This window comes from Helicoverpa armigera, chromosome 27 (assembly GCF_030705265.1).
Source record: "Helicoverpa armigera isolate CAAS_96S chromosome 27, ASM3070526v1, whole genome shotgun sequence".
Classification (NCBI taxonomy): Eukaryota; Metazoa; Arthropoda; class Insecta; order Lepidoptera; family Noctuidae; genus Helicoverpa; species Helicoverpa armigera.
Window position 1 is genome coordinate 960,129 of NC_087146.1, and position 25,155 is coordinate 985,283.

General features: G+C 32.4%; 2 protein-coding genes and 2 non-coding genes across 5 annotated transcripts in view; 1 reads left to right on the forward strand and 3 right to left on the reverse strand.

Annotated features, from left to right (window-relative positions):
- The window catches only part of Conv (convoluted), a 49,156-nt gene that overhangs the window by 20,746 nt on the left and 3,255 nt on the right, over positions 1-25,155 (reverse strand). The window contains exons 4-19 of one of the 2 annotated variants that reach the window (XM_064042054.1): positions 24,981-25,133; positions 24,462-24,565; positions 23,992-24,090; positions 23,399-23,500; positions 22,809-22,953; positions 21,828-22,082; positions 21,187-21,359; positions 20,427-20,630; positions 10,352-10,586; positions 9,508-9,707; positions 8,844-8,928; positions 8,327-8,522; positions 7,781-7,858; positions 7,248-7,445; positions 4,145-4,424; positions 1,236-2,981 (exon numbers count right to left, since the gene is read on the reverse strand). In XM_064042054.1, coding sequence (XP_063898124.1) covers positions 2,546-2,981; positions 4,145-4,424; positions 7,248-7,445; positions 7,781-7,858; positions 8,327-8,522; positions 8,844-8,928; positions 9,508-9,707; positions 10,352-10,586; positions 20,427-20,630; positions 21,187-21,359; positions 21,828-22,082; positions 22,809-22,953; positions 23,399-23,500; positions 23,992-24,090; positions 24,462-24,565; positions 24,981-25,133 — 2,943 coding nt within the window. In that variant the 3' untranslated portion in view covers positions 1,236-2,545. Of the gene's footprint in view, positions 1-1,235; positions 2,982-4,144; positions 4,425-7,247; positions 7,446-7,780; positions 7,859-8,326; positions 8,523-8,843; positions 8,929-9,507; positions 9,708-10,351; positions 10,587-20,426; positions 20,631-21,186; positions 21,360-21,827; positions 22,083-22,808; positions 22,954-23,398; positions 23,501-23,991; positions 24,091-24,461; positions 24,566-24,980; positions 25,134-25,155 lie in introns of those variants that run through there. The other variant, XM_064042053.1, reaches the window with a different exon arrangement.
- Positions 3,391-3,462, reverse strand: Trnad-guc (transfer RNA aspartic acid (anticodon GUC)). The gene has a single exon. It is a non-coding gene; the product is annotated as a tRNA-Asp (tRNA).
- Trnad-guc (transfer RNA aspartic acid (anticodon GUC)) lies at positions 3,832-3,903 on the reverse strand. Its single transcript has one exon. It is a non-coding gene; the product is annotated as a tRNA-Asp (tRNA).
- On the forward strand, positions 11,710-16,687 carry LOC135118910 (uncharacterized). The gene is made up of 5 exons (XM_064042052.1): positions 11,710-11,759; positions 13,193-13,390; positions 13,659-13,835; positions 14,794-15,924; positions 16,634-16,687. Exons 1-4 carry the CDS (start codon positions 11,711-11,713, stop codon positions 15,072-15,074), a joined length of 705 nt encoding a protein of 234 aa, XP_063898122.1. The 5' UTR covers position 11,710; the 3' UTR covers positions 15,075-15,924; positions 16,634-16,687.

Consider the following 25,155-nt stretch of genomic DNA (forward strand, 5'->3'; position numbering starts at 1 on the left):
TGGATACCTATAGTCCACAATAAAGAAAAAACAATGTCGGCACGCAATATAAAAAAAAAATACCTACATTTAAAAATAATTATCTGCGAAAAACCATCGAAATCGGCCTAGCCGTTATGGAGATCATCCGTTACCAAACTGAAATGTTATTTTTTTACTTTGACTTTACTGCTCTATTTATAAGAGTAAAAGTAACTAGATAATACAGAATGATGCTGAATCCTAAGCTACCTAAAAAAATATTTATAAACAAAAATAGCTTTAGATTGAACATCATTCTTTTAGTATATAATTTATGTAAGCTTATGTAGGTAAATGGAATTAACTATTAAGTAAAACTGCATTTATTAATTATAAGGTAACTTGATTTATTTCAATAAAAATATAATATCAAAAGAGGACGGACTTTCATTTCTTTTTTCTTAAAATTTACAAAAATATTTTCAATTTTTTACAACAATAAAGCTCATTTTGGAATGTATACAGAGATTCTTTTAAAAATACAATTATAAAGTCTCTTAAAATATTATTATTTACACAATGTTTTATACATATATTTATAAATAAAAGAAATAGATAAAAAGTTTGACAAAAAATATAAAAAACATTAACTTTTGTATAAAAAAAAATGTTTTTTGAGCTCATTTCATCACATTATTGTTACATATCTTATTTACAGATCATTTTACAATTTAATATCTTTTTTTCACATCAAATTATTTTTGCTTAATTTGATGTTTTTTTTTTAATTCATAATTAGTTACCGGGTGAGTTTCACCATTTGACTATAACGATAACCAAACCATAACCAGCCGTATACTTGCTGCCCATTGATCAAATCAGCTATTTGAAAACTGAAAATTATTCGGTTATCACCATCTCCCGAGCCTTTTCCCAACTATGTTGGGGTCGGCTTCCAGTCTAACCGGATGCAGCTGAGTACCAGTGCTTTACAGGGAGCGACTGCCTATCTCACCTCCTCAACCCAGTTACCCGGGCAACCCAATACCCCTTGATAAGACTAGTGGCAAATGGTAAGGTTATCGTTATAGTTAAATGATGCAACTCTTCGTAATAATTAATTAATAGAGTTGGTATGTATATTGTTTGAGTTTTTTTACACGTTATACTTATGAAAATAATTAAAGCTAAATACAATTGTGATGGTCGGTTTTTGTCATTATAGTTTACTATTTAAAAAACAGATGTGAAACACTGTATAGAAAAAACATATATTTCACATTTTTGCTTAAATAGATAGTCAGTTTTTAACCCTTTAATTGGGCAATTTAATATGCATGCAAAGAAATTAAGGGAAAATATCAGCTTTAGTTTTTTTTTATGTAAAACTTATGACTAATTTCAAATATAAAAGTTTACACAAGGCAGTGATAATACTTTGTCATTTATATATTTTTAACATAAAACAAAAAAAAATGTTGACAAAAATTCGATGTCAAGTTTCTTTAATACAAAATCGAGTATTTTAAATAATATTGAAAATATATTGTTCATGTTGAATATAAGTTTCTTGCAATATAATATGTCCTGCGCAGCTGGCTGATCTCCTTAAATGAGAACAGCCGCCTTCGACATCGTGACTCTAATATTTAGGAGATTCTTTTGAATAACATTTTAGATTATCTAGATTATAAAATTTAAATAACTCACAACTTTTAGTTTATATAGTTTGCATTTAGTAAAAGTTCACTAAAAATATGTAGGTTTAATTTCACTCTTCTAAGTTGTCTTCCTAAATGCTAAACAATCTTGGTATATTTTTATAAATAACAATATAAAGAGAAATTCAAAAAATGTAATTTAAATTCTTTAATTATTTTTTTAATGTCGTATAGAACTCAAAATTGCATACATATTTCTGGTTTTACGAGAGCAACTTATCCCTCTTGAAAATACACATTTAAATTAGAAAAAACTTTTCTTTAAAAAAATATACCAAGATAATTTACCATCCACAAAAATTTCGTCAAAAATTGATAATAATACCATCATTCTTTTTACTAAAAGAATCACAAATCATCAGTAATTTTCAAACAAACACTCAAAAATATGCACAGCGTAATCAGAATCGAATCGCTAACCAGCCCTAACACGCTGTTACCGAACCAACTATATTTAACTTTCTTCTTAGTTAGCCTGCGTTTATCTACTACCAACTTAACTGGCCACGAATTATAATTTTCAACTAGTTTGACGTTTCGAAAGAGCATTAAAAAATAATATTTTTTTTTACTTTGACTTTGACTTCCAAAAACATTTGACACTGACTTGGATGCCATTTTTTGAGCGTATTATTTGAATATTTCCTGAGATTTTTTAGTATTTTTTCTAATGGTCGTATTGAACTCAAAATTGCATATTAATTTCTGTTTTTACGAGACCAACTTATCCCTCTTGAAAATACACATTTAAATTAGGAAAAACAATTATTTAAAAAAATACCAAGATTAATGTACCAGTCACAAAAATTTCTTCAAAAAACATAATAATACCATCATTCTTTTAGCAAAAAAAACTCCCAAAATCACATATCATCAGTAATTTTCAGACAAACACTCAAAAATATGCACAGCGTTATCAGAATCGAATCGCTAACGAGCCCCAACACGCTGTTACCGAACCAACTGTATTTAACTTTCTTCTTCGTGAGCCTGCGTTTATCTACAACTAACTTAACTGGCCACGAATTAAAATCGTCCAAAACCTTTTGACACTGACTTGGGTGCCATTTTTTCGGCGTATTATTAGAATTTTTTGCCTGTATACATATTTCGTGTGTATTTTTATCCTGTAGTGATATTTTTATTGTGTCGTCAATAGGTATGGTTAAAGAACGTAAGTTGTAAGAAACATCGGATGAAAATAATAGCTTGTTTTGTGCATCGCGTATGTATAGTATGAAATCACCGACGTCCTCGTTGGTTGTTATAAACCAGTGGGCGTATATTGATGATTGTGAACTGAAAAAACAGAAATAAAATTAGTGTTAAAGGTTTTAGATAATGTATTAAGTTTGACTAATCAAATAATTTTAAAATAAATAATTAGATCTAAAAAAAATCTAAAATTAATAAGTAGATCTAAAATAATAAATAAATAAACGACAGTTTCAATAAATATTTTAACATTTTATAGTTGAATTTACAAGGTGGGAATGAATTGAACTGAAAATATTAATTTATTTCAAACCAAGCATATAAGAAACAAGCCCAAAGTATGTTTGATTAATTTAAGCAAAAAAAAGAGAGATTCTATAAAAAATATATGACACTACCTAAGCAATTAAAATAATATTTTCTACTCATTTCGTTTCAATATACCTCTAAATAAAATGGATATCCAAAATGTATATCGAAGTTCAAAAAAAATCTCTCCGGCGGGGAATCGAACCCCGGTCTCCCGCGTGACAGGCGGGGATACTTACCACTATACTACCGAAGACTTGCTTGTAGCGGCGAAATATAAGACCTCATATTGCAACTTATTATGAACATATTATTTTCAAATATTTAGCCTACATCCGTGAAATCTTTTGCACTTTGCTCTCATCAGGTAACTTTGCTATCGTCCGTGCCGGGTGGAGAACCTAGTACCTAAGTCTGTTCCAAATTTCATCACTATCGAGACAGCCGATTTACCATGATTGTGTAACAACTACACCAAGATAAAATTACTTTCGCATTTATAATGCTGGTAGAATGAGCCTGACACAAATTATTAGCGAACAATATTCCTTAAATATTGTTATGAATTACCTAAGTTATGGTTGATTTCCTTGTCTGTATTGGCCAAAAAAACTACAAAAAGATTCTCTCCGGCGGGGAATCGAACCCCGGTCTCCCGCGTGACAGGCGGGGATACTTACCACTATACTACCGAAGACTTGCTTAGACTTGCAAAAATAGTGACCAAATTGCTTACATTAACGCTCATAATATTTATTTTGTTCCTTTTTCACACAAAAACTACTTAATAGATTTTGATGAAACTTGGCACTAATATAGTTTATAATAACAATAACATATGGGCTTATTTTCTATCAATTACGTCCCATAGTTCCCTCGAAACGCTACTAAAACTGTAAAAAACTATTAATAACATGAATAAAGCAAAAAATACTTACTATTGCACATCCCTAAATGCCAAATCGGGTTCCGAAGTAAAATCAAAAGCGCTCTCCCCCTCAGTGTTGCTATGCTCCAAAATTTTCGCGTCAATCTCAGTGTTGCCACTGCACAATAATCTATCTTCGTCTATGGTCAAAATATTCTCGTTGACCAAAGTCACTGGTTCCGCACATGTAATATTTTGATATTTTTCGTCTGTTTTCAGTAAAGATGGACGAATATGATTTAAATAGTGTTTTAGAGGGCGCGTGAAGCAATCGCATTTTAGGCTGTTACCTGAAAAATTATATAAATCAATATTAATTGAGACCAATAATTGGAATATAGAAAAGTCGTAGTGGCCTAGTGGGTAAAGAACCAACTTCTCAAGTATGAGTGTAGGTTCGACTCAAGTCAGGCAAGTACCAATGCAACGTTTCTTTTGTATGTACTTTCTAAGTATATCTTGGACACAAATGGCTGTGTTACGGATAGCACGATAAATTGGTGGATCCCGGCTGCCATTCGAACATCCTTGGCAGTCGTTTCGGGTAGTCAGAAGTCTGACACCAGTCTCACCAAGGGGTATTGGGTTGCCCGGGTAACTGGGTTGAGGAGATCAGATAGGCAGTTGCTCCTTGTAAAGCACTGGTACTTAGCTGCATCCGGTTAGACTGGAAGCCGACACCAACATAGTTGAGAAAACCTAGACAGATGTCAATGGTACCCAGAAAATTTCAGAGACTGGGCAGATGTTTAATAAATAGGTATACAAACATCCGAATTGACAACCTCCTTTACGAGAAGTCGGTTACATACAGGACACAGGAGAACAGGCAAAGGGTAGGTAATAATCTTGATATTACTTTATATAAAAACTCCCCTTTAAAATAAAATGCGACTAAAATTTAATGTTAAAACAATAATAATTCTCACTTTATCAATTGAATCTTTGTTTTAAGCAGAAGTTTATTTTTTTATATGTATTTGTGTAAAAAGTTATATTAAGATTGTTCACCTTTTTAAGCGTTTAGATTACTCAAACGAAGCATATCGGGTGTGTCGTACCTAATCACATTAAATTCTATCACATATACTTTATGATATTCTAAGGCGAATTGTAAAAACAAATATTATTATTATGCTTACATGTACTATAACAACAGTAATATTTATATATAACTAGCTGATCCCGCGAACTTCGTATCGTTCAAACCTTACCAAAATCAGCTCAATCGGCCCAGTCGTTCTCGACTTTTAATCAGACTAACGAATAACAATTCATTTTTATTTATATAGATTATTAAATATGACATATTTTTTTTTATTTAACTATTGATTACTCATTTATATCTATTTATTTACTTTATTGCACAATATTTGTATCACAAAACGTACATTTCATACATACAATTAGTTACATTATAGTTCGCTAGATGGCGTTGTAAGATTGTGGTCGATTCCTGCATCGCGCTATGGTTTCGTTACACGGAAATAGCTAAGAGGCACGGTTCATAGATTTGAGTTAACTTAGAAAAGTTGTAATTTAATGATTTTTGGAAATCGTTCTAAACTGCTTCGGCTGGTTTTTGAACGATTTGATAATTCTTATTATATATTTATAATATAATATAACGTATATGTTTTTATTGATCGGGTGGGTCGTACCTAATCACATTCACATATTATAATTTATGATATTCTATGGCGAATTGTAAATAAAAAATAGGTTTTTTTCCATCCATTCAGTGGTTTAGCCACAGGAGTCATTTTTCGTTTTCATAATTTACAACATCATGTGTAAAGCAGAGATAAAGCAAACAAGGGAGAAATTCCGTTGTTTATAATGACTGACTCTGTGTTCTAATTTTAGCACATTTTTAGTCTAGGGTAAACTGGGTACGGTTGTGCCAGGGTACGGTAGTGACAGTCGCAATTATAACGAAACTATACGTAATACGGGGGAGGTGTGTTAGGGAGAAAGACGTGACTTACAAGCCTAAACACGTTCCCCAATATTGCGTTAGCCTTCGTACGACGTTGACGTAAGCAGGAGCCCACATTGCTTTTCAACAATTAAAAGTAAGTATTTTTGTTCGATTTCTTTTCCTAATTACTGAATTTTTTATACAGATAGATTATCTTGTTATTTTTTTCTTTAAAAGTTGAACATTAATATTTAATTACAAGTGATTTATTTTTACGTAAAGTATTTGGTAAAATCATGGCGATTTTTTATTTTCAAAATGATGCGTTGGGTACGGTTGTGACGAATATTTATACATAAAATAAATCTCATGTTATTATTTTTTGCTTTTAGATGTCCAGAATATGTTTGTGGAAGACCGAAAGAGCGTAGTGTGATATCAAAAAATGTGATATCAATAAAGATGCCGATGAAGAAGTGAAACAAGGGATTTCGTAAGTGTAGCTCAAGCTACAAGCCTTTCTACAGCTACAAGTTTTAACAGAGCAAATGTTGTTTTGTTGATTTTTAAAACTATGTTTGTAAGCTTATTATGTTAAACATTTCTACAATAAAAGATATTATAAACCATTTTGAAATAATGTTTATGCATGTCACAACCGCCCTTGGTATGTGGCCGGTTGTGACACTTTCCCATTTTTTTTTAAATTGATCTTATGAGTAATATATTGTATTAAGGAACAATATATTAGTGTTTTTACGTACACAAATGTGCAAATTGCGATGCAAGTTCCTTTTCTGCGAGCTAATTAGTCAAATAACAAAATTATTGGTGATCAAACGAAAATTGGCACAACTGTACCCAGTCTACCCTATTTACTTTGTTTGAAAAAAACATTTTTTTTACCAATGTGTTTAATGTGATTAGGTACGACACACTCTGTATATAAGGTGATTAGATATAGCAGTTGTTTTCATTGACGAAGCGACACTACTCGCGTAATTTGTGAACCACGTTATGCAGAGTAGAGCCAATGTTAATTTAACTTGTTTAATGTCTCAAATTGAATTGACTGTTCCGGGGAACGAAATTTCTTCACTATTGTAATCTATAAACGCAATACTATCCCTCATTCAAGTCCTGGCAGGTAATATTAAAGCACCTTATATTTATTTTTTAACATTCTACATACCTTGAAATAACACAACCAATCCTTCGTGCTTGATTTTCCTCACTAACTCAGGTTCGAAGCTAGTTAATTCATTATTTCTTACATCTAATAGTTTCAGGTATTTCGACGACATAATGTTTGGTGTCGGTAATGAACCTAGAGAGTTGTTCTTTAGAATCAATTCTGTAATGTTCTCTGGTAATGTGAATTTTATTTCAGCTGAAAATTAAGTAATAAATATTAATTATTGGTTATTTTTGTGTTATATAATTATATACGCAAGTTAAGTACACTTTTTTCTAATTAATATTCTCTCTATTTTTTTAAATAATAAATAGAAGAAAAAATAGTAGTCTTTGGTGTGTTAAAAATAATGAGAAATTGACATCAATATTTTTAAAAATGTAAATGTAATTTAAACTTTTTCAAATATTCATATCTTTAGATTTGTTCAAATTCTAAATATTTTTTATTAAATTAACTATTACTTTTTATAGTATAAATTATTTACTTCTTAACTGAAACACTGGAATTATATTAGGATTTATACTTACAAGTTCTTGAAACCAAATCTTTCAGATTATTATGAGATAAGTCTAGTACTTCCAACGATGTCAGGTTGCCTAGCACATCTGAAAATGTATAAAAGATAAATTAATATTTTAACATCATAAAATGCCAAAACCAATTTGTCAAAAATTGGTCTTGATAATTTTGGAAAAATGGGCGGTTTCCATAGATGGCGTGTAAGGGTGGATCTAGTAACATTCCTCGTCCCTCGAACACCCGCATTTTAGTTATTTTCTTAGATTTTGTGTTATGACATCTCCAGTAGTCATTTTGTTCCCCATGACTTTAGGAGTAACATCATCATCTCCTGAGCCTTTTCCCAACTATGTTAGGGGTCGGCTTCCAGTCGAACCGGATGCAGCTGAGTACCAGTGTGCCACAAGGAGCGACTGCCTATCTGACCTCCTCAACCCAGTTACCCGGGGAACCTAGTACCCCTTAGTAAGACTGGTTGTCAGACTTATTTGTTTTGGCCGTAACATATACAAAGATAAAGATAAGATAATATACAAATAACAAATAAAACTTACTATTCCTAACATCATTAATATAATTGCCAGATAGATTCAACTTTTTAACTTTCTTCGCCCCGAGAGTCAAGTCGTGAGTAACGACCGGTATCTCGTTGTAACTGAGATCAATTTCCCGCAGTCGGTAAGGTATCCATGGGTTTGAGGGGAACATTTTCTTTGTTAAAAACCCGATTTTATTGTGGCTTAAGTTTACCTGGAAAAGATGAAGGAATAAGTTAAAAAACTGGCCAAGTGCGAGTCGGGTTGTAAATAACAACCAAGAAGGGAAAAAATATCACGTTTATTGTAGTAGTGGGAGATAATAAAATATTTATTTTATTCCAGTTTTCAGTATTTGTTATTGTAGTGGCAAATAGAAATACAAAATAGAAATTTTTTACTGTGTTACGAACACAATTCTTGAGGTACAACCTAAGGATAAACAGACCGACAGAAGAGATTTATTAATAGGGTCCAGTCTTAGGGTAAGGAACTCTAAAAACAGTAATAACTATAGTATATTTATGATACATACCTCTTCTAAAGATAAGCAGTCATCAAGCAAACCGTTGGTTTTATTGTCAATCTTTTCTAAGAAATTATGTGACAGATCCAACTTCCTGTAATTAAAAAAAGCTGATTAAATTCCTGATAGTCTCCAAATACGGTAGTTGACTTAAAATCAAAAATCAAATTCAATACTCTTAAATAACTGTCGAAAAAGGCGCCTTTTTAAATAATTTGTATGAAATTGCAAACCATGACATATGTATCTCTGATTTTTCAGGTCAAGTTGCATACTTATTTATTTTGCTTGTATTTATTTATTTTCCACCAAACCGATCAACATGACTTTATTTTAAGAAATTTTACCAAATGAATATGATAAAGAATTTAATTTTTAACTGGCAAACTATGAATATAACCCCTTTTTTTTGTTGTCGCTGGGTAAAAAATGCTATTACGCATGCCCTTCCCGTCGGGGGACGGGAGAGGGGTATGTGGGACTCCCCGGTAACGACGTTCCCGGTATACCCACTAAAAAGGCCCAGCGGCACTCCGACCTCGCCTGAGAGGAGGGGGTCTGGGAATCTATGGCATCCAGTGGGAATTTTTATACTCCCCTCATACATAGAAACACAACAGAAAAGCAAGAATTTACAAAGGTAACGCTTATTTCCAAAGAAATGTCTACGTACCTCAAAGCAACCAGCCCCTTAAAAGCCTCATTAGGCACACTCTCAAGCCTATTCCCGCTGAGCGACAGATCAAGCAACTGTTGCAGCCCGTTGAACGATCTCTGAGCAACGGTTGCTATTTGGTTGCGCGACAAATCTATCTTGAAGGTTGTCGGTAGGTTACCGAACGCAGATCGGCTTAGTTCTGTTATGTTGTTATCCTGAAATTTTATGAAAAAAAAGTATTAGTAATTGTACCTACTGTAAGTAAATATATATGTAAATAAAGTCGTGTTAGTTACGCATTTTATAACTCAAAAATGGCTGAACCGTTTAAGCTGAAAATTAGAGGGGAGATAGCTTAGAGCCAGGAGAAGGACATAGGATGGTTTTTATTAGGTACAAAAAATAAAAAATACAATTTATTCCGGACATACAGTGCAATCTATTGTTCAAACCAAAAATCTGCCGGATGCCACTATTCCACGCGAACGAAGTCGCGGGCAAAAGCTAGTAAAAGTATATAAAAGAAAGTCGTGTTAGTTACTCCACTTATAACTAAAGAACAGCTGAACCGATTAAGCTGAAAATTGGCAGGGAGGTAGTTTAGAGCCAGGAGAAGGACATAGGATAGTTTTTGTCACCATCCGGCTACGGGAAGCAGTTATCTCGGGATGCGGGTGAAACCGCGGGCGGAAAGCTAGTTTTACATAAAAAGGAATCTTGAACACTATTTTTTCTCACTGTTTACACATTACTGAAAAATAAGAATATACTTATTTAACTATATTATGCACAAAAGTTATACAGTTACACCAAGTTACTAAGGAAAAGGCCAGGCCAATAATAAAAAAAAATAATTTACCTGTAAATACAAATACTGCAAACTAGTCAAACTACTCAAGGCTTCCCAAGGCGGTTTCGTTAACCCATTAGCCGACAAATCCAGAGCCTGAAGAGTGAGCAGACTGGAGAAACTGTCTGATTGCAGCGAATCAGCCAGCTGGTTGGCCGATAGGTTCAGCCGGAGGAGAGCGTTCATTGTCGGCCAAGTGTTCGGTTTTATTGAAGTTATGTTGTTGTGGGCTACGTTTAATTCGCTGTAAATTGAAAGAATGTATTGTTAAAAATATACTACTAAAACTATTAAACCCACTATCATTAATATAACTAAAATCTTCTACTAAGTCCGTCAAATTCTACTCTGAAAACAGCATAAAATCGGTTCATTCAAACGTGAGATAATCGTGCACAAACACACACATCAAAATCACATTAAATTAAATAGAGCTAGAAAATTACTACACTGAATGGATTAGGTTATTTTTTTAACAATTCGCCCTAGAATATCATAAAGTGTAGGTGAAACTGATTAGGTACGACACGACACACCCGATCGATATAAACATACCTTTTAGGACTGATTTTTCAATCGCCAGTTAACTCCTAACTGAGGAGTAATTTTAACGTTTTGACAGCCTTTGTATGGAAAATATGTCAAACCGCCATATTTATTCCTCAGAGAGAAGTTAACTGATGATTGAAAAATCAGTCCTTAAACAAATAAAAATAATTATCGCTCAAAAAACCAGCCGAAGCGGTTTAAAGTTTCAAATTTTTAGTGTACCTATCATGGGGATGCAACTGAAGTACAATAATTTTCTGAGGTTTTTTTTTAGAAATGCGCCATCTAGTGACGGATGCCCCGTAACTTGGGTATTTGTACTTCGTTTTAGTCACTAGATGTCACTGCACCTTAGACCGATATTTCATCGATTTAATAACAAATCTAAAAAAAGTTTTGTGATTAGAAATATTAACAAATATTGTAATTAAATAATTTTATGATTTATTTTTAATTCTTTTTTATCTATGAGGACGTCTTAGTTAATCACAATAATCACACTACTTGAAACCACTTGAAACACTGACGATTGACATTGACAGTCGACCATACTTTTAAATTAAACCGTTTTCCGTTTTCTAACGTGTTGGTTTATTCTGAGTGTTATTTTCTGGTTTTTTTATTACGATTGTTGCGTGTTCCTGGACTCTGATACTGACTGCTTCTGTGATTGACCTGGCTTCGTATTTTGGACCTGTGATCTACTGCATTTTCATTGACCCGGCTTTGTATTTTGGAACCTCGATCGACTGCTTTTACATTGACCCGGCACCGTATTTAGGACTAGAAAATGCGTCCAGTGGATCGTCTTAGGGCGGAATGCCATCAACGTCAAGATATAAGTGCTACTTTGATTGTGACAATGACGGTAAGTTCAAAACTTTTAACTTTATAATGCACGTAATTTATCTTTTGCTGATAGGCTGCACAATATCCATTATTGTCATCCGTGCAATCTGTGGTCATCATAGTCCTTGAGTCATCAAAATCTAAGATGCACTACCACACACACTCCTGTCCTGACCCTACACAAACAATTGAAACTGCACATTAACTTTTATATCCAATCAAAAGACTCGGAATCTACGTATAAGACAAAGCCCGCTCTAGACGACCCTCTGACCAAATAACTTCATCAGGTTTTAAAACTATGATTTTACAGTGGCGTAGCATGGGATTCCGCCGCCGGGCAGGTATATTTAGCTGCCGGTCAGTGGGTAGTCTTAGGGGCGAGCCCCCTTATTTAGGTACTTATTTAAATTCAAATGACTACAATTTAATAAAATTCTAAAGATGGTTTTGGCAAGAAAGAATTATTATTGATATCGACTCATGACCAGGTGCGGTCTCAGCCCATGATTTTGGGATTCACTAGGGTGCTGGAAGGAATACTTTCAGAAATTGTTACTGGCTCTCTTTGATATGTAGTGCAGCAGTGTGAAAATTTTAGCATCCTACCTAGGATTTTGTTGATTCATACACTAATGATCTATGTATAACTTTGTCGATTCATACAGCATGCAACAATATTTTTTGCAAACTAGGATATGTTAGATTTTCCTTTAAAGCTCAAAAAACATAAAGCCTTGTGTGGACTAAGCATTTATTGTCAAATTAAACGAAAAACAAGCAGATGTAAAAATTCAAGAGCGAGTCGAAAAATTTAGTACCCTGCCTGCCTGATAGGTTAGATCTTCTTTTAGTAGACAAGAAGTTATTGGGAGGTAGGCTAGAAGTATAGATAGATATCTATCTATCTTGTTGTATTTGTTATGGTGGTGGTGGTGGTATCTATACACACTATGTACACCATAACAAATTACAATTTAAAACTTAATAACTAAAAGGGTGTAACAATGGTGGTCTTATCGCTAAAAGCGATCTTTTACAGACAACCTTTAATGTATAGTGACTCTTCTCAAGAAAATTGTATTATGGGGTGGCATAAATAGGAACTGACAATGTAAAGGCGGCAAAAAATGCCTTTGCCTCTACTGTCAACGCTATCAGCTTCTACTTGGCTTGATGCTGCAGCTAGGCGGCGGTGCCGGCCCCTAGAGTAGCGCCACCCAGGGCCATGGCCCCTCGGCACCCCATGCTATGCTACTGTGATTTTATTTACTTCAACTGTGGTGTTCCTGTTCTAGTACTGCTAGACCTCAGCTATTATTTCTAGTGTTAGATTAATATTCAAGGATGGTATCACAGTACATTACTAAAATTTTATACATATGATGATGATATCTATTACGGTATTTTAATGAGAGTGAGTTGTTCATGTATAAAACTTCTTGATTTCAGGCCCATTGCACCGATTTCCTAAACCTGAATACCCACATTTGGAAAAGTTTAACTCGTGGAAAAAAGTACTAGATAAAGCTTTACAAGAGAAAGGCGACATCTACATTTATAACCAAATTCGATTTTGCGACAGACATTTTGAAGAGTGTTACCGTTCAGCCAGTCACCGACTTACTCCAAATGCAATACCAACTCTAGGTACCTACTATTTAGATGTCTTATGTTATTTAAATCTTAATAGAAACAAAACCACATTTCTTTGCCTTCGCTGTAATAACAAAATTGTTCCTCAAATATTAAATAAAATTTTCTACTGAATAATCTAATCCTAATTAGAAGAAAATAAAATGAATATTATATACCAAAAATAATTGATGCAACATGCTATCTTCTAAGAATTAAATGAATATTGTTCTATATTCTACATAATTATACAGTAACTATAAATAATTTCATCCTTTTGCAGATTTATCTACATTACCAGTTGGTCAAACTCTTGAAGGTCCATCGGGACATGTCGAGGCAGACATGTCGAATTTATTAAACATTTCGCAAGATAAACTTGCTGTCATTGAGCCATCCAGCTCTACCCACTATCATAGTGATGTACAGAATGCATTACAGACAGCTGAACGCCCTAAAGGTAAATATTTTTATTGACAATTGACCTTTGACTTGTAACATTAGGTTTTTCTTTCCATCATCAGGATTCCAATTTGTTTCCACTGTAGGGTCATAAAACTTCTTGCAGAGAGAGAGTGGGCATTTAAGCGTACATAGGGAAATAAGGACAGAGAAAGCGACTTTGTTTTATACTATGTAGTGAAGCCTATGTGTTATTACATTTTTTATAAGCTATATTACTGTAAAGTTTCATCTAAATCCGTTTAGTAGTTTTCGCGGGAAAGAGGAACAAACATCCTCACAACATTTATAATATTAGTACTAGTATAGGATTATTTCATACTAACTGCGTCCCGCGGTTTCACCCGCGTATACCGGAATAAAAAATAGCCTATGTCTAATTCCAGGGTATAAGCTATCTACATACCAAATTTCATCCAAAGCCGTTCAGTAGTTTTTTCGTGAAAGAGTAACAAACATCATCCAAACTTACAAACTTTCGCGTTTATAATTTTAGGTAGGATTATTTCCGCACTTGCAGGAATCAATAAATGTAAGACAATAACAAATCTCCGAACTTGTAAACCTGAATTAAATGGATTAATAATAATAACTTGATATAATCCTACAACTTATGTGTCATAATAATTATTCATCCAAATAGCTAGTTCTAACCATCCATACCATTTTTTCGTTGGTAGAAAAGGCCCAAAAATGTATGGAGTCTGAATGATCTTCTTTATATCCATTTTTGTTTACCCATAAAATCCCCATAAAAAATATTTATCAAGCTTGTATCTGCTGTTGTAGGGAAGTCTCCACTTTTTGTATCTGTTCCTCGAAGCCTACCTATTCCAATCTCTGGTCATAATATAATAACAGAACAATATTATGTAACATATTTTTATCACAATTCTATTAAAACTTTGTGTAACACTATTTCTTTGATCTGAGGTGTAACATAATTTAAATTACAGGTTCTAGGAAAAGAGGGACTTGTCAATATTTAAAACGAGTCGTCACCTCCAAAGAGAAGGAGATAATAAAGTTAAAACAGAAAGTATTGAAGCTGAAAAAGAAATATAAGGAACAAAATAACAAGAAACTCTCTGCAAGGAAAATTTCCACATCAAAATCATTTTTGAAAGAGTTAAATAAAATGCCTGCAACAATAAAAATATTTACTTCCCTCCAAATGAAATGGAAAAAGAAACCACGAGGCAGGCGATTTACATTTAACGAAAAATCATGGCATTGACCATTTACAAACAGAGTCAGAAAGCTTACAACCTCATGCGAAAAATGTTTGTCTTGCCATCAAAGCGCAGCCTACAAAAATGTTGAGTAAATTTGAACTGAAACCAGGCTTCAATCCTGATATATTTAAAATTTAAAAGCTACAGTAGCAAAATTGCCGGCAGAAAAAAAGTTGGTCAATTTACTGTTTGATGAGGTATCATTGGCTCCGGGTGTTTTTTACAACCCTGCCCTAAAACAGATAACTGGTTTTGAAGATTTTGGGCACAGACAAACAAAAAAACTCGCAGATCATGCCTTGGTCTTTATGATCAAGGGTATAAAAAGCAAAGTGAAACAACCTTTATGCTTTTCATTTTGCCAAGGTGCCACGAAAAAGGACGATTTAAAGAAGCTGATCAAAACAATAATAAAAGAAATCTCCAATACTGGATTGATAGTTATTGCCACTATATGTGACCAATCAGCCACAAATATTTCTGTGATAAAAAGTCTTCAAGAAGACACAAAACGCAAATATTTACAAGAGGGTAATGAATATAGGACCCAAGCCTTCGAGTTTGAAGACCAAAAGGTCTTCCCATTATTTGATCCTCCACATCTTTTAAAGGGAATGAGAAATAATTTACTCGCCAAACATTTGAAATTTGTACAAGATGGGAAAACAAAGTATGCAAAGTGGGAACATTTGGAGATGCTGTTGAAGTTAGATGTTGGGGATGATGAAATTAGGCTTGTTAATAAATTAACAGAAAACCATGTTAATAAAGAGAAAATTCCAAAAATGAAAGTGAAATATGCTGCACAAGTTTTCAGCCAAAGGGTATCATCAGCATTGAGATTCTTAGCAAGTAAGTATGCTTTTTATTGTTCTCATTATTTTCTCTATATTTAAAAAAAATTGCTATTAATTTACTAAATTAGATTTTTATTTTTAATTTACATGTTTTTAACCATCTTCATTCTCCACAGACAAATTAGAAAGTTCATTATTTTTCTTTAAAATAATATTAGATGTCCTGGCTACATTTATAAGTTCAAAAATATTTAAAAACAAACAATTGAGATGCTATTTCTCTCGATAAAATTCAAAATAAAAATACAATTCATATCTAATAATTTATCTAAAATTGGCTATGTCAATATTTAAGATGCATAAGATATATTGTTGGAATAACATTATAAATTGAAATGAAATAATAAATTAAAATTATCATATTGAAATAAAAATTTGAGACATTATGAAACTACAAAATATAGTTTAATGTTGGTTTCTTACTAATTATATTTACACCCACAACTATTTACTGAACCAACTGATAAAGACGCACAGTAAATCGTTACTGCCACTTTAAAGTTTGTAAGTTTGTGCCTTTTCGACACAGCCGTGAGGCACACCGTTTAATTTTTAATTAAATTTTTGTATTTTTGTTTTTATTGTGTCCCCTAATCTGGGTCGAATAAATGTATTTTCTTTCTTTTTTCTTTAATTTCGGTCCACAATAGCAAAAAAGATTGATATGAACTGTATTCTAGTACTTATTTAATATATTGTTTCAGAACACAACCTTCTTCCGGCGGAGTGCGAAGAAACTGCTGATTTTCTACTCATTATGGACAAACTATTTGATTCTTTCAATGGACATTCATATACAGGTGATCCAAAATTTTCAAGGGTGTGTAATGAATAATTCTCCTCATTTTAGATTATGGACAGAGGTAGTTCCTATATTGGATTCAATGACTTTTAAAACTATAAAAAAAAAACGGGATGGTACAGAAGAAGTAAGATATGAAAAAGTGCCATCCCTTCAAAATTGGATCCACAATATTAAAACGTTTAAAGAAATGTGGGAGTTTTTAAAAATCAAATATAAAGTTACTAGCCTTTTAACCAGAAATTTCAATCAGGACCCTCTTGAAAATTTTTTTTGTAACATTAGAAGTAATGGGATACGAAATGTTAATCCCTCGTGCCTACAATTTATTAATGCGTTCAAAACTTTGTTACTTAATAATTTAAATTCGAACCATTCTGTAAGTGCCAACTGTGAAAAAGATGAAAATAAATCACTGCAATCTTTCAAAGATCTTCTTGCTGAAAAACAAAACAATGAAATTGAATTGGTTAGTGGTGATTTTCCTATTGATTCTTTAATTAATACAATGAACCAAATTAAATGGAATGACTCGATTTTGCATGCCGAATCAAAAAAATATGTAGCAGGATACATTGTAAAAAATCGAAATGTAAAGTGTTCAAAAATGTGGAACATGTACTAATGATATATTAAGAAAGGAAATTGATTTTGAATCATTTAATTATGAAATAGATTATACGAAAAATCCTTATTTAATGCATGTGATGATTTTATAAAATTATTAAATGAAATATATTATATGATTGTTGCATGTTTACGAGATTCACCTGAAATAAAATATCTGAAAGAAAAAATGAAATTTTACATCAATTGCCATTGTGATTTTAGTATAATTACTTGTATAGTTCATAAAAATAAATTAATTGATTTTATAATTAATATGTCAATTAATTTAATCATTCACAGTTGGTGCACCGGGTTAATAGAATAATTAACGGAAAAATAACAAATTTCGATGTAAATGATGAAATTAAGTTACAAGCATTTAAATATTGTAATACACATAAAAAAAGGAAATAAAATATACTTAGCCGATAAATGTACTCTTTATCTTTTGTTTTTTTATTATCTCCCATAATATTATTGACTAGACTAGAAGTTGGAAACTGAAAACTGGAAACTGGAACTGGAAATTGAAATCACTGTTTTAAATTCAATTTACAGTAAATTGAATTTAAAACAGTGATTTCAATTTTCAAATTTAAAAACATATTTAAGAGAACTCTTGAAAAGCGCCATCTACCCTAACCATACATGAAGTAACCACGCCATCTTGTGACGGGGGCCCGTTAACTTTCACGCTAGTAAGTTGTTTTGAACGATGAGTTGCGTATCTATCTCTATATAGTGTATTATCTATGGTACCTATTACCTAACTCAAATCTATGAACTGTGTATCTTAACTATTTCCGTGTAACGAAACCATAGCGCGATGCAGGAATCGACCACAATCTTACAACGCCATCTAGCGAACTATAATGTAACTAATTCAAGGATTTAATATTTTCGACATCTTTTGAAATATTCAATTTTTAAAGACAAGTAAACAAGTAACAATTAATATTTTAAAGCTTTTTTATGTGTATAAAAAACACAAAAAGAAAAGTTTTTTCATAATTTCGGTCAGATATTAGGTACTAATTTTTGGTTATACAAGGTGTTGATCTGCGTTTGTGCCATATTTCAGGAGCAGGACACAAAATACGTAAATAATCGATTGGAATTACAGTAAACGGGAAATAGCTTACATGCGCTGCTTTTTTTGTCATTGTATTGTCGTAGTATTTCATAAGTAATGCAATTTTATGAATGATCGTTGCGTATGCTTTGTGTTTGCGTTTGTGTGAGGGCGCAGCACGGTTTTAAGGCCAGTAACATACGCGCCAAACTTAAATACGGCTAGATGACATTGACGGAATTACGAAAAAATATATTACGTAGCAATTTTTTTTGTTGATTTGGGTCGAGAATCATTAGCCTAATTACGTCCTTGAATATGGCACGGATGCAAATCAACAGCTTGTATAGATTATAACATTTTTACAAAAAAAAAATACAATAAAGATAAAAATTATTATAGTAAAAAAAACTAAAACTGGAAGATGAAAAGTATTAATTCTTCTAACATTATAATTGTTACCAATATTATAAATAAATCATACCTACTAATGAATTACAACTTAAGTCGTACAGTAGAATTAAAAATCGTTCGAAAAACCAGCCGAAGCGGTTTAGAACGAAATCCAAAAATAACATTAGGTTTCAAATTTCAAATTTTTTGTTTAAAAATTTTAACTGTGTATCTTAAGTATTTCCATGTAACGAAACCATAGCGCGATGCAGGAATCGACCACAATCTTACAACGCCATCTAGCGAACCATAATGTAACTAATTCGAGGACTTAGTATTGTCGACGTCTTTTGAAATATTTTATTTTTAAAGACAAGAAAAAACCCACCCTATTAAATACAAAAAGAAATAGATTTTTTTTTTAATTTCGGCCAAATATTAGCTACCAATTTTTAGTAATATAAACAATAACATTTTTACAAAAAAATACAATAAAGTAAAAAAAGTCGTTTTTTTAATAACTGTAAAAACCAGGTTGAAAAGTATTAATTCTTCTTACATTTTAATTGTTATCAATATTATATAAGTATCCTACTAACAAATTACAACATAAGTCGTACTAATATTAATAAAATATACCCATACCCACATACAAAAATATGTTTATTCTTACAGCATTATCAATTATCAATATTATAATATAATTAACAAATCGTTCGAAAAACCAGCCGAAGCGGTTTAGAACGATATCCAAAAAATAGAAAATTTCAACTTTCTAAGTTAGCTCAAATCTATGAACTGTGCCTCTTAACTATTTCGATGTAACGAAACCATAGCGCGATGCAGGAATCGACCACAATCTTACAACGCCATCTAGCGAACTATAATGTAACTAATTGTATGTATGAAATGTACGTTTTGTGATACAAATAATGAGCAATAAAGTAAATAAATAGATATAAATGAGTAATAAATAGATAAATAAGAAAAAAAAATATTTTTTAATAATTATATACTGACATTTATAAATATTTCTGTTGTTATAGTACATGTAAGCATAATAATAAACTGTATTGTTAAGCCCACTTTTCACTATGGGATATAATATCTTACAATTACATCCTGAGATATAATATTTTATCGCTCGTCATACATTTTGAAATAATATTAATAGTTTGGGATGTAATATATAATATAGCACAGCAAGAAATGTGGCTTTATCTTTATAAAATAATGTTAAACCGAATACAATTTGCTTTACCCTAACAGCGTAATGTATACCTAGGATAAAGATGCATTTTTGATAAAAATATATAAAAAACGACTTACTTTACTATCTAAGTATATCTTAGACACCAATGGACGGATGGCATGTTAAACTGTAGGTCCCGGCTGTCATTGAACATCCTTGGCAGTCGTTACGGGTAGTCAGAAGCCAGTAAGTCTGACACCAGTCTAACCAAGTGATATCGGGTTGCCCGGGTAACTGGGTTGAGGAGGTCAGATAGGCAGTCGCTTCTTGTAAAGCACTGGTACTCAGCTGCATCCAGTTAGACTGGAAGCCGACCCCAACATAGTTGGGAAAAAGGCTCGGAGGATGATGATATAAAAATCTACTTACCCCAAACTAATAGGTATTTGAAACAGTTTTTCCAGCACATTATAACTGATATCTATAAGGCGACAGCTGACCAACTTCGCAAGACTGCCTCTGGAGATCTCTCTGAGCCTGTTGTGAGACAAATTCAACTCTAGCACTGTGGGAATAGTGCCGAAAGTCGCTGGTTTTATCGTTTCTAGTGAATTGTAGCTTAGGTTAAGGAATCTGTAAGAAAATGGAGTATTTTTAGTTGAAAATATTACATTTTATGTTATTGTTAGCCCCAGGGCAAAGTCTTTATCTTGGGAGCTTATTTGGAGAGGTTTTACCAATACAATTTACTAAAAATACAAAGAGTGGCCTTAAAATTTAAATATTTTAGTTGACAAAAAAAATCTGCTAGTGATTTCACCCACGATTCGTGGGATTTACTTTGCGCAGCCTGGTAAAAAGTAGCCTATATAGCGTTTGTTGATAAATGCGCTATCTAATTCTGAAATCATTTAACAAATCTGTTAAGTAGATTAGCGCTTTCAAACAAACAGACTCTTCAGTTTTATAGTCTAATCTAAATATGTACCATAAATGCGAAAGTAACTCTGCCTCTCACTAACAAACTACAGAACCAATTTAAATAAAATTTTGTATACAGATAGACTGAAATGTTACTACTTTTAAAATATTGAATGAAATATTGCTACTTGTTACCCACGCTCGGGAAGAAGTTCCCTCAAAACGAACTAACAACTAGATTTTAATTTAATAAAAAATAACAACATACCTTATAGAAAACAGATTTTGGAAGACAGCGTTAAAAATTTCGCTCAAATTATTATGAGACATGTCAACTGTATGTAGTTCGTATAATTTCGGAAATGCTAGTTTTGGTATAGACTCTATTTTATTGTGGGATACATTTAATTTTTGGATGCCTGTCATGTTTTGTATTGGTATCTGTAAAATAAAAGAAAATATTATTATTGTCTGTCTACTGTTTTCTTATATCTCAAATGGGTAACATTTATCAATAAATTAAAAAAAAAAACAAAGGGAAACACTATTGAATGGGTGACAAAATCAATATGACAGCGTAACATTATCAAAAGGAAAACAATATCTTAGGGTAATATTAATCAAATTAATAAACATGATAAATAAGTGCTTTAATCAAAAGTATGGGTAATATCATCAAATTCATAAGGATATTAAAATAAACACCAAATGGGTACTATTTATATCAAAAAGTAAAAAAAAACAACATAAAATGCTAACTTTATCAAAAGCGTAACAACATGAATATCCAAAGAGTATTTTACCCTTTTTTGATAATGTATAGATTTTGTCAATGTTACCCATTCCATGCTTACTTTACAGGGGGTAAAACTAGTCAAAAGTCGGGTAAAAACCACAAAAAAAACTTACCTGCGAAAAATTCCTGAACTCATTATGCGAAACTTGCAATTCATACGCATAACTATTTTCATCGAACGCTCTAGGACTGATCATAGACAATTGGTTGTGGCTAAAGTCTAGCAACGTCATGTTATTGCAATTCACAAACGCTCCTGTCTCTATGGTCGAGAGAGCGTTGTGAGATATATTTACTACTGCTTGATATAAATCTGTGAATGCTTGCGTTTCTATTATAGTTATATTGTTTTCTGCTAAGTTAATTATCTGGAAAAATTATCATTAAATTAGTCATATTATAAAGTTTTATCAATTTCATCATCTGACTAGACTTTTCCCAACTATGTTGGGGTTGGCTTCCAGGCTAACCGAATGTAGCTGAGTACCAGTGTGCAACAAGGAGCCTATCTGACCTCCTCAACCCAGTTACCCGGGGAACCCGATATCCTTTCGTTAGACTGGTGTCAGACTTAATGGCTTCTGACTACCCGTAACATATATCTGTAGTTAGAAGTCAGAATATCTCTGTATAGCCGTGGCCTACCAAGGTTGTTGTAACTGGGTTGAGGAGGTCAGATAGGCAGTCGCTCCTGGTCACACAGTGGTACTCAGCTGCATACCATATCATTATTTAAATAGGGAATATAAAATGATAGTCACAATTATGGACCCTGATGGTCACAGAAATTAGTCAGAAGAGAGGAAGGCGTTTAATGTAAGATAGAACCTATATTATTTACTTAGTAAATAGCTTTCTCAATAGAATATAAATATTTTTTTTTCATTTTCGGAAAACTCACTGCTATAAGAAACAATAAGAGAGAACTAATATGACACTTGAAGGCCATTTACAAATTTTCACAAATAGCTTTTATATAGTGATAAAAGAAAATGTCGGTTGGTGTCTGTTGTGTATTAAGAATAGTTTAGTCATATTGCAAGTCAGTAAAAGAAGCGGTTAGGCACATAGTTAAAACATTTGAGCACTCTTACCTCAGCATATTTTACTTGTTGGAACATTTGGAAGTCAACTTTCTTGATTTGGTTTCTAGCTAGATCCACGGTACCTATTCTAGTGACCGCTGAAAACGTGCCGCGGCCTATGTCTGATATTAAATTGTCTTGGAGGTAGAGACGTCTGAAAAAACAAAAACATTGCATAAATAAAAGCATTTTTAATAAATATACCGTGATATAAAATGGTATATTGGTCATATATGTATGTAAGAACTTTTTTTTTATTCTATGTTCAACCAAGTATATAAATACTACAATCTCGAAATGAGAACATAAGTGTATGTATTTCTTCAATTTTATAAAATGATCTCATTTTCTATAAAATTAATATTATAAAAATTACAAATAGATTATTTAAAAACTTTATTGTAAAACAAATGTGACATTTTTATTTGTTTTTTCAGAGGTAATTTTACAGCAGATTGTAAGTATATCAACATAAACTATTATACAATATAAAATACAATAGCATTGCGTCCATATTGTTCATTTAAAATTTTCATACCACAAATCTCGCGATTTTTTTCCTAATATTTAAGTTTTATAATCTAAATAAGTGTGCTTACCTCAAAAACCTCATCCCTCTAAAGCTGTTGGTATCCAATTTCTTTATCTTGTTGTGATCCAAATGTACTACTTTTATTACTGTATTCCTTGCGAACATACCTCTGGAAATAAAGATAATATATAAATTAAACACAGCCGTACTAATATTATATTATAAATACGTTTGTATACATGTATGTATCGCTTTCACGCAAAAACTACTGTATAGATTTTGATGAAACTTGTTAGTAATATAGATTATATCAGCATTACTTGTAGGCTATTTTTATTCAGGTACGAGAATTAGTTCCCTCACAAAACATAAAATAATTCTCAAATACTACTATTGATAATAATCATTTGAATTTTTCTAGAAAAATCTTAATTGAGTTACTTCGCACATCCACACAATATAAGAAATCACTAGTCCGATAAAAAAACATTTGGGTCAAATTGAGAACCTTCTCCTTTTTTGAAGTCGCTTAAAAAAAAGACTTAGATTGTCCATTTATCAAGAAAAGCTAAAGGTTTCCGTTTATCCGGGTGCGCAGAGTAGTTCCCACGTGACGCGGGTGAAACCACTGGCTTCTGCCAGTATTAAAAATTAACTTACCTCGGTATTTCTCCAATTTGATTATGACTCGCATTACACCAGCCTAGTTTAGTCAAATCTCCAATATGACTGCCATCCAACTTTGTTATGCTGTTATGACTGGAAATTATTAGAAAACAATATTATAAATAGGACTAGGATAGAACTAATATTTCTGCTTGATATAATAAAGTATTAAAAACCGGTCAAGTGCGAGTCGGACCCAGGCCCGGATTCCGACGAATGCATCAAACGAGAAATAGGCCAAATATCTCGTGTATTATATATAACTGTCTAACTGTAGCGGTTCTTGAGATACAGCCTGATAACAGACGGACGGATAGACAGAATAGTGAATTAGAATGAATATGAAATATTAATCATTAGATAATAGCTTAAAATACTTCATTTCTTCCTTTTTCAAGGCTTGTATAAATTGTAGGATACTAATACAGTGTACAGCCCACGAAAATATTAAAGGGATAAGTTACCTCAAATCCAATAGCTCTGTGTCTCTCAATCCTTTGAACTGATTCCTCTTCAGTGTGACCAGTTTATTACCGTGAAGATCTAGCTTCTTCAGTTTCTTTAACACCTGGAATTGTTCAGCAAAAATATTATTTCAATTTCCGAATTCTCCCGAATTTTCATCACAAAATAAAATAAAATTTTTGATTTGAATACCATTTTGGACCTGATAAATTGTAAAAAAATCTCAGGAATTATATCAGTGTTATAACCTAATCCATTTATTGGGGAATATGACTCGGCAACGCGGCCGCTACTGAGCGCCCGAGGTTTCATACATAAACACAATGTCCATTTACACACATTATAAAGATTTTCAGAGAAATATTTTTGTTTGTGGTGGATAAAATCAAAAGCTACTTACTCGACCGATTTTAAAAATTCACTGTTGAAGAGCTACAGACCTCCCGAGTAATTTAGGCTTAGTATATTTTATCGCTATACCTATATATAAATACCAATAAATGTCATATGTAACTTACCTGAAAAGCCTCCGGCGGTATATCAGAAATGAGCCCATTAGATAGATGCAATCTCTCCAACTTGCCGACCAGCTCACTGCCAGCGAATATGTCTTTAGCTAGCTTAGTCATTTTGTGCCCGTCTATAGATAACACTGATAGGTTGCCTAGGATCTGAAATTGTAGGTAGATATAG

Coding starts and splice junctions, on each gene's coding strand:
- LOC135118910 (XM_064042052.1), top strand. CDS start 11,711: ATGCCATCAACGTCAAGATATAAGTGCTACTTTGATTGTGACAATGAC. Junction 13,391..13,658: donor AAATGCAATACCAACTCTAG/GTACCTACTATT, acceptor ATCCTTTTGCAG/ATTTATCTACATTACCAGTT. Junction 13,836..14,793: donor GACAGCTGAACGCCCTAAAG/GTAAATATTTTT, acceptor TTTAAATTACAG/GTTCTAGGAAAAGAGGGACT.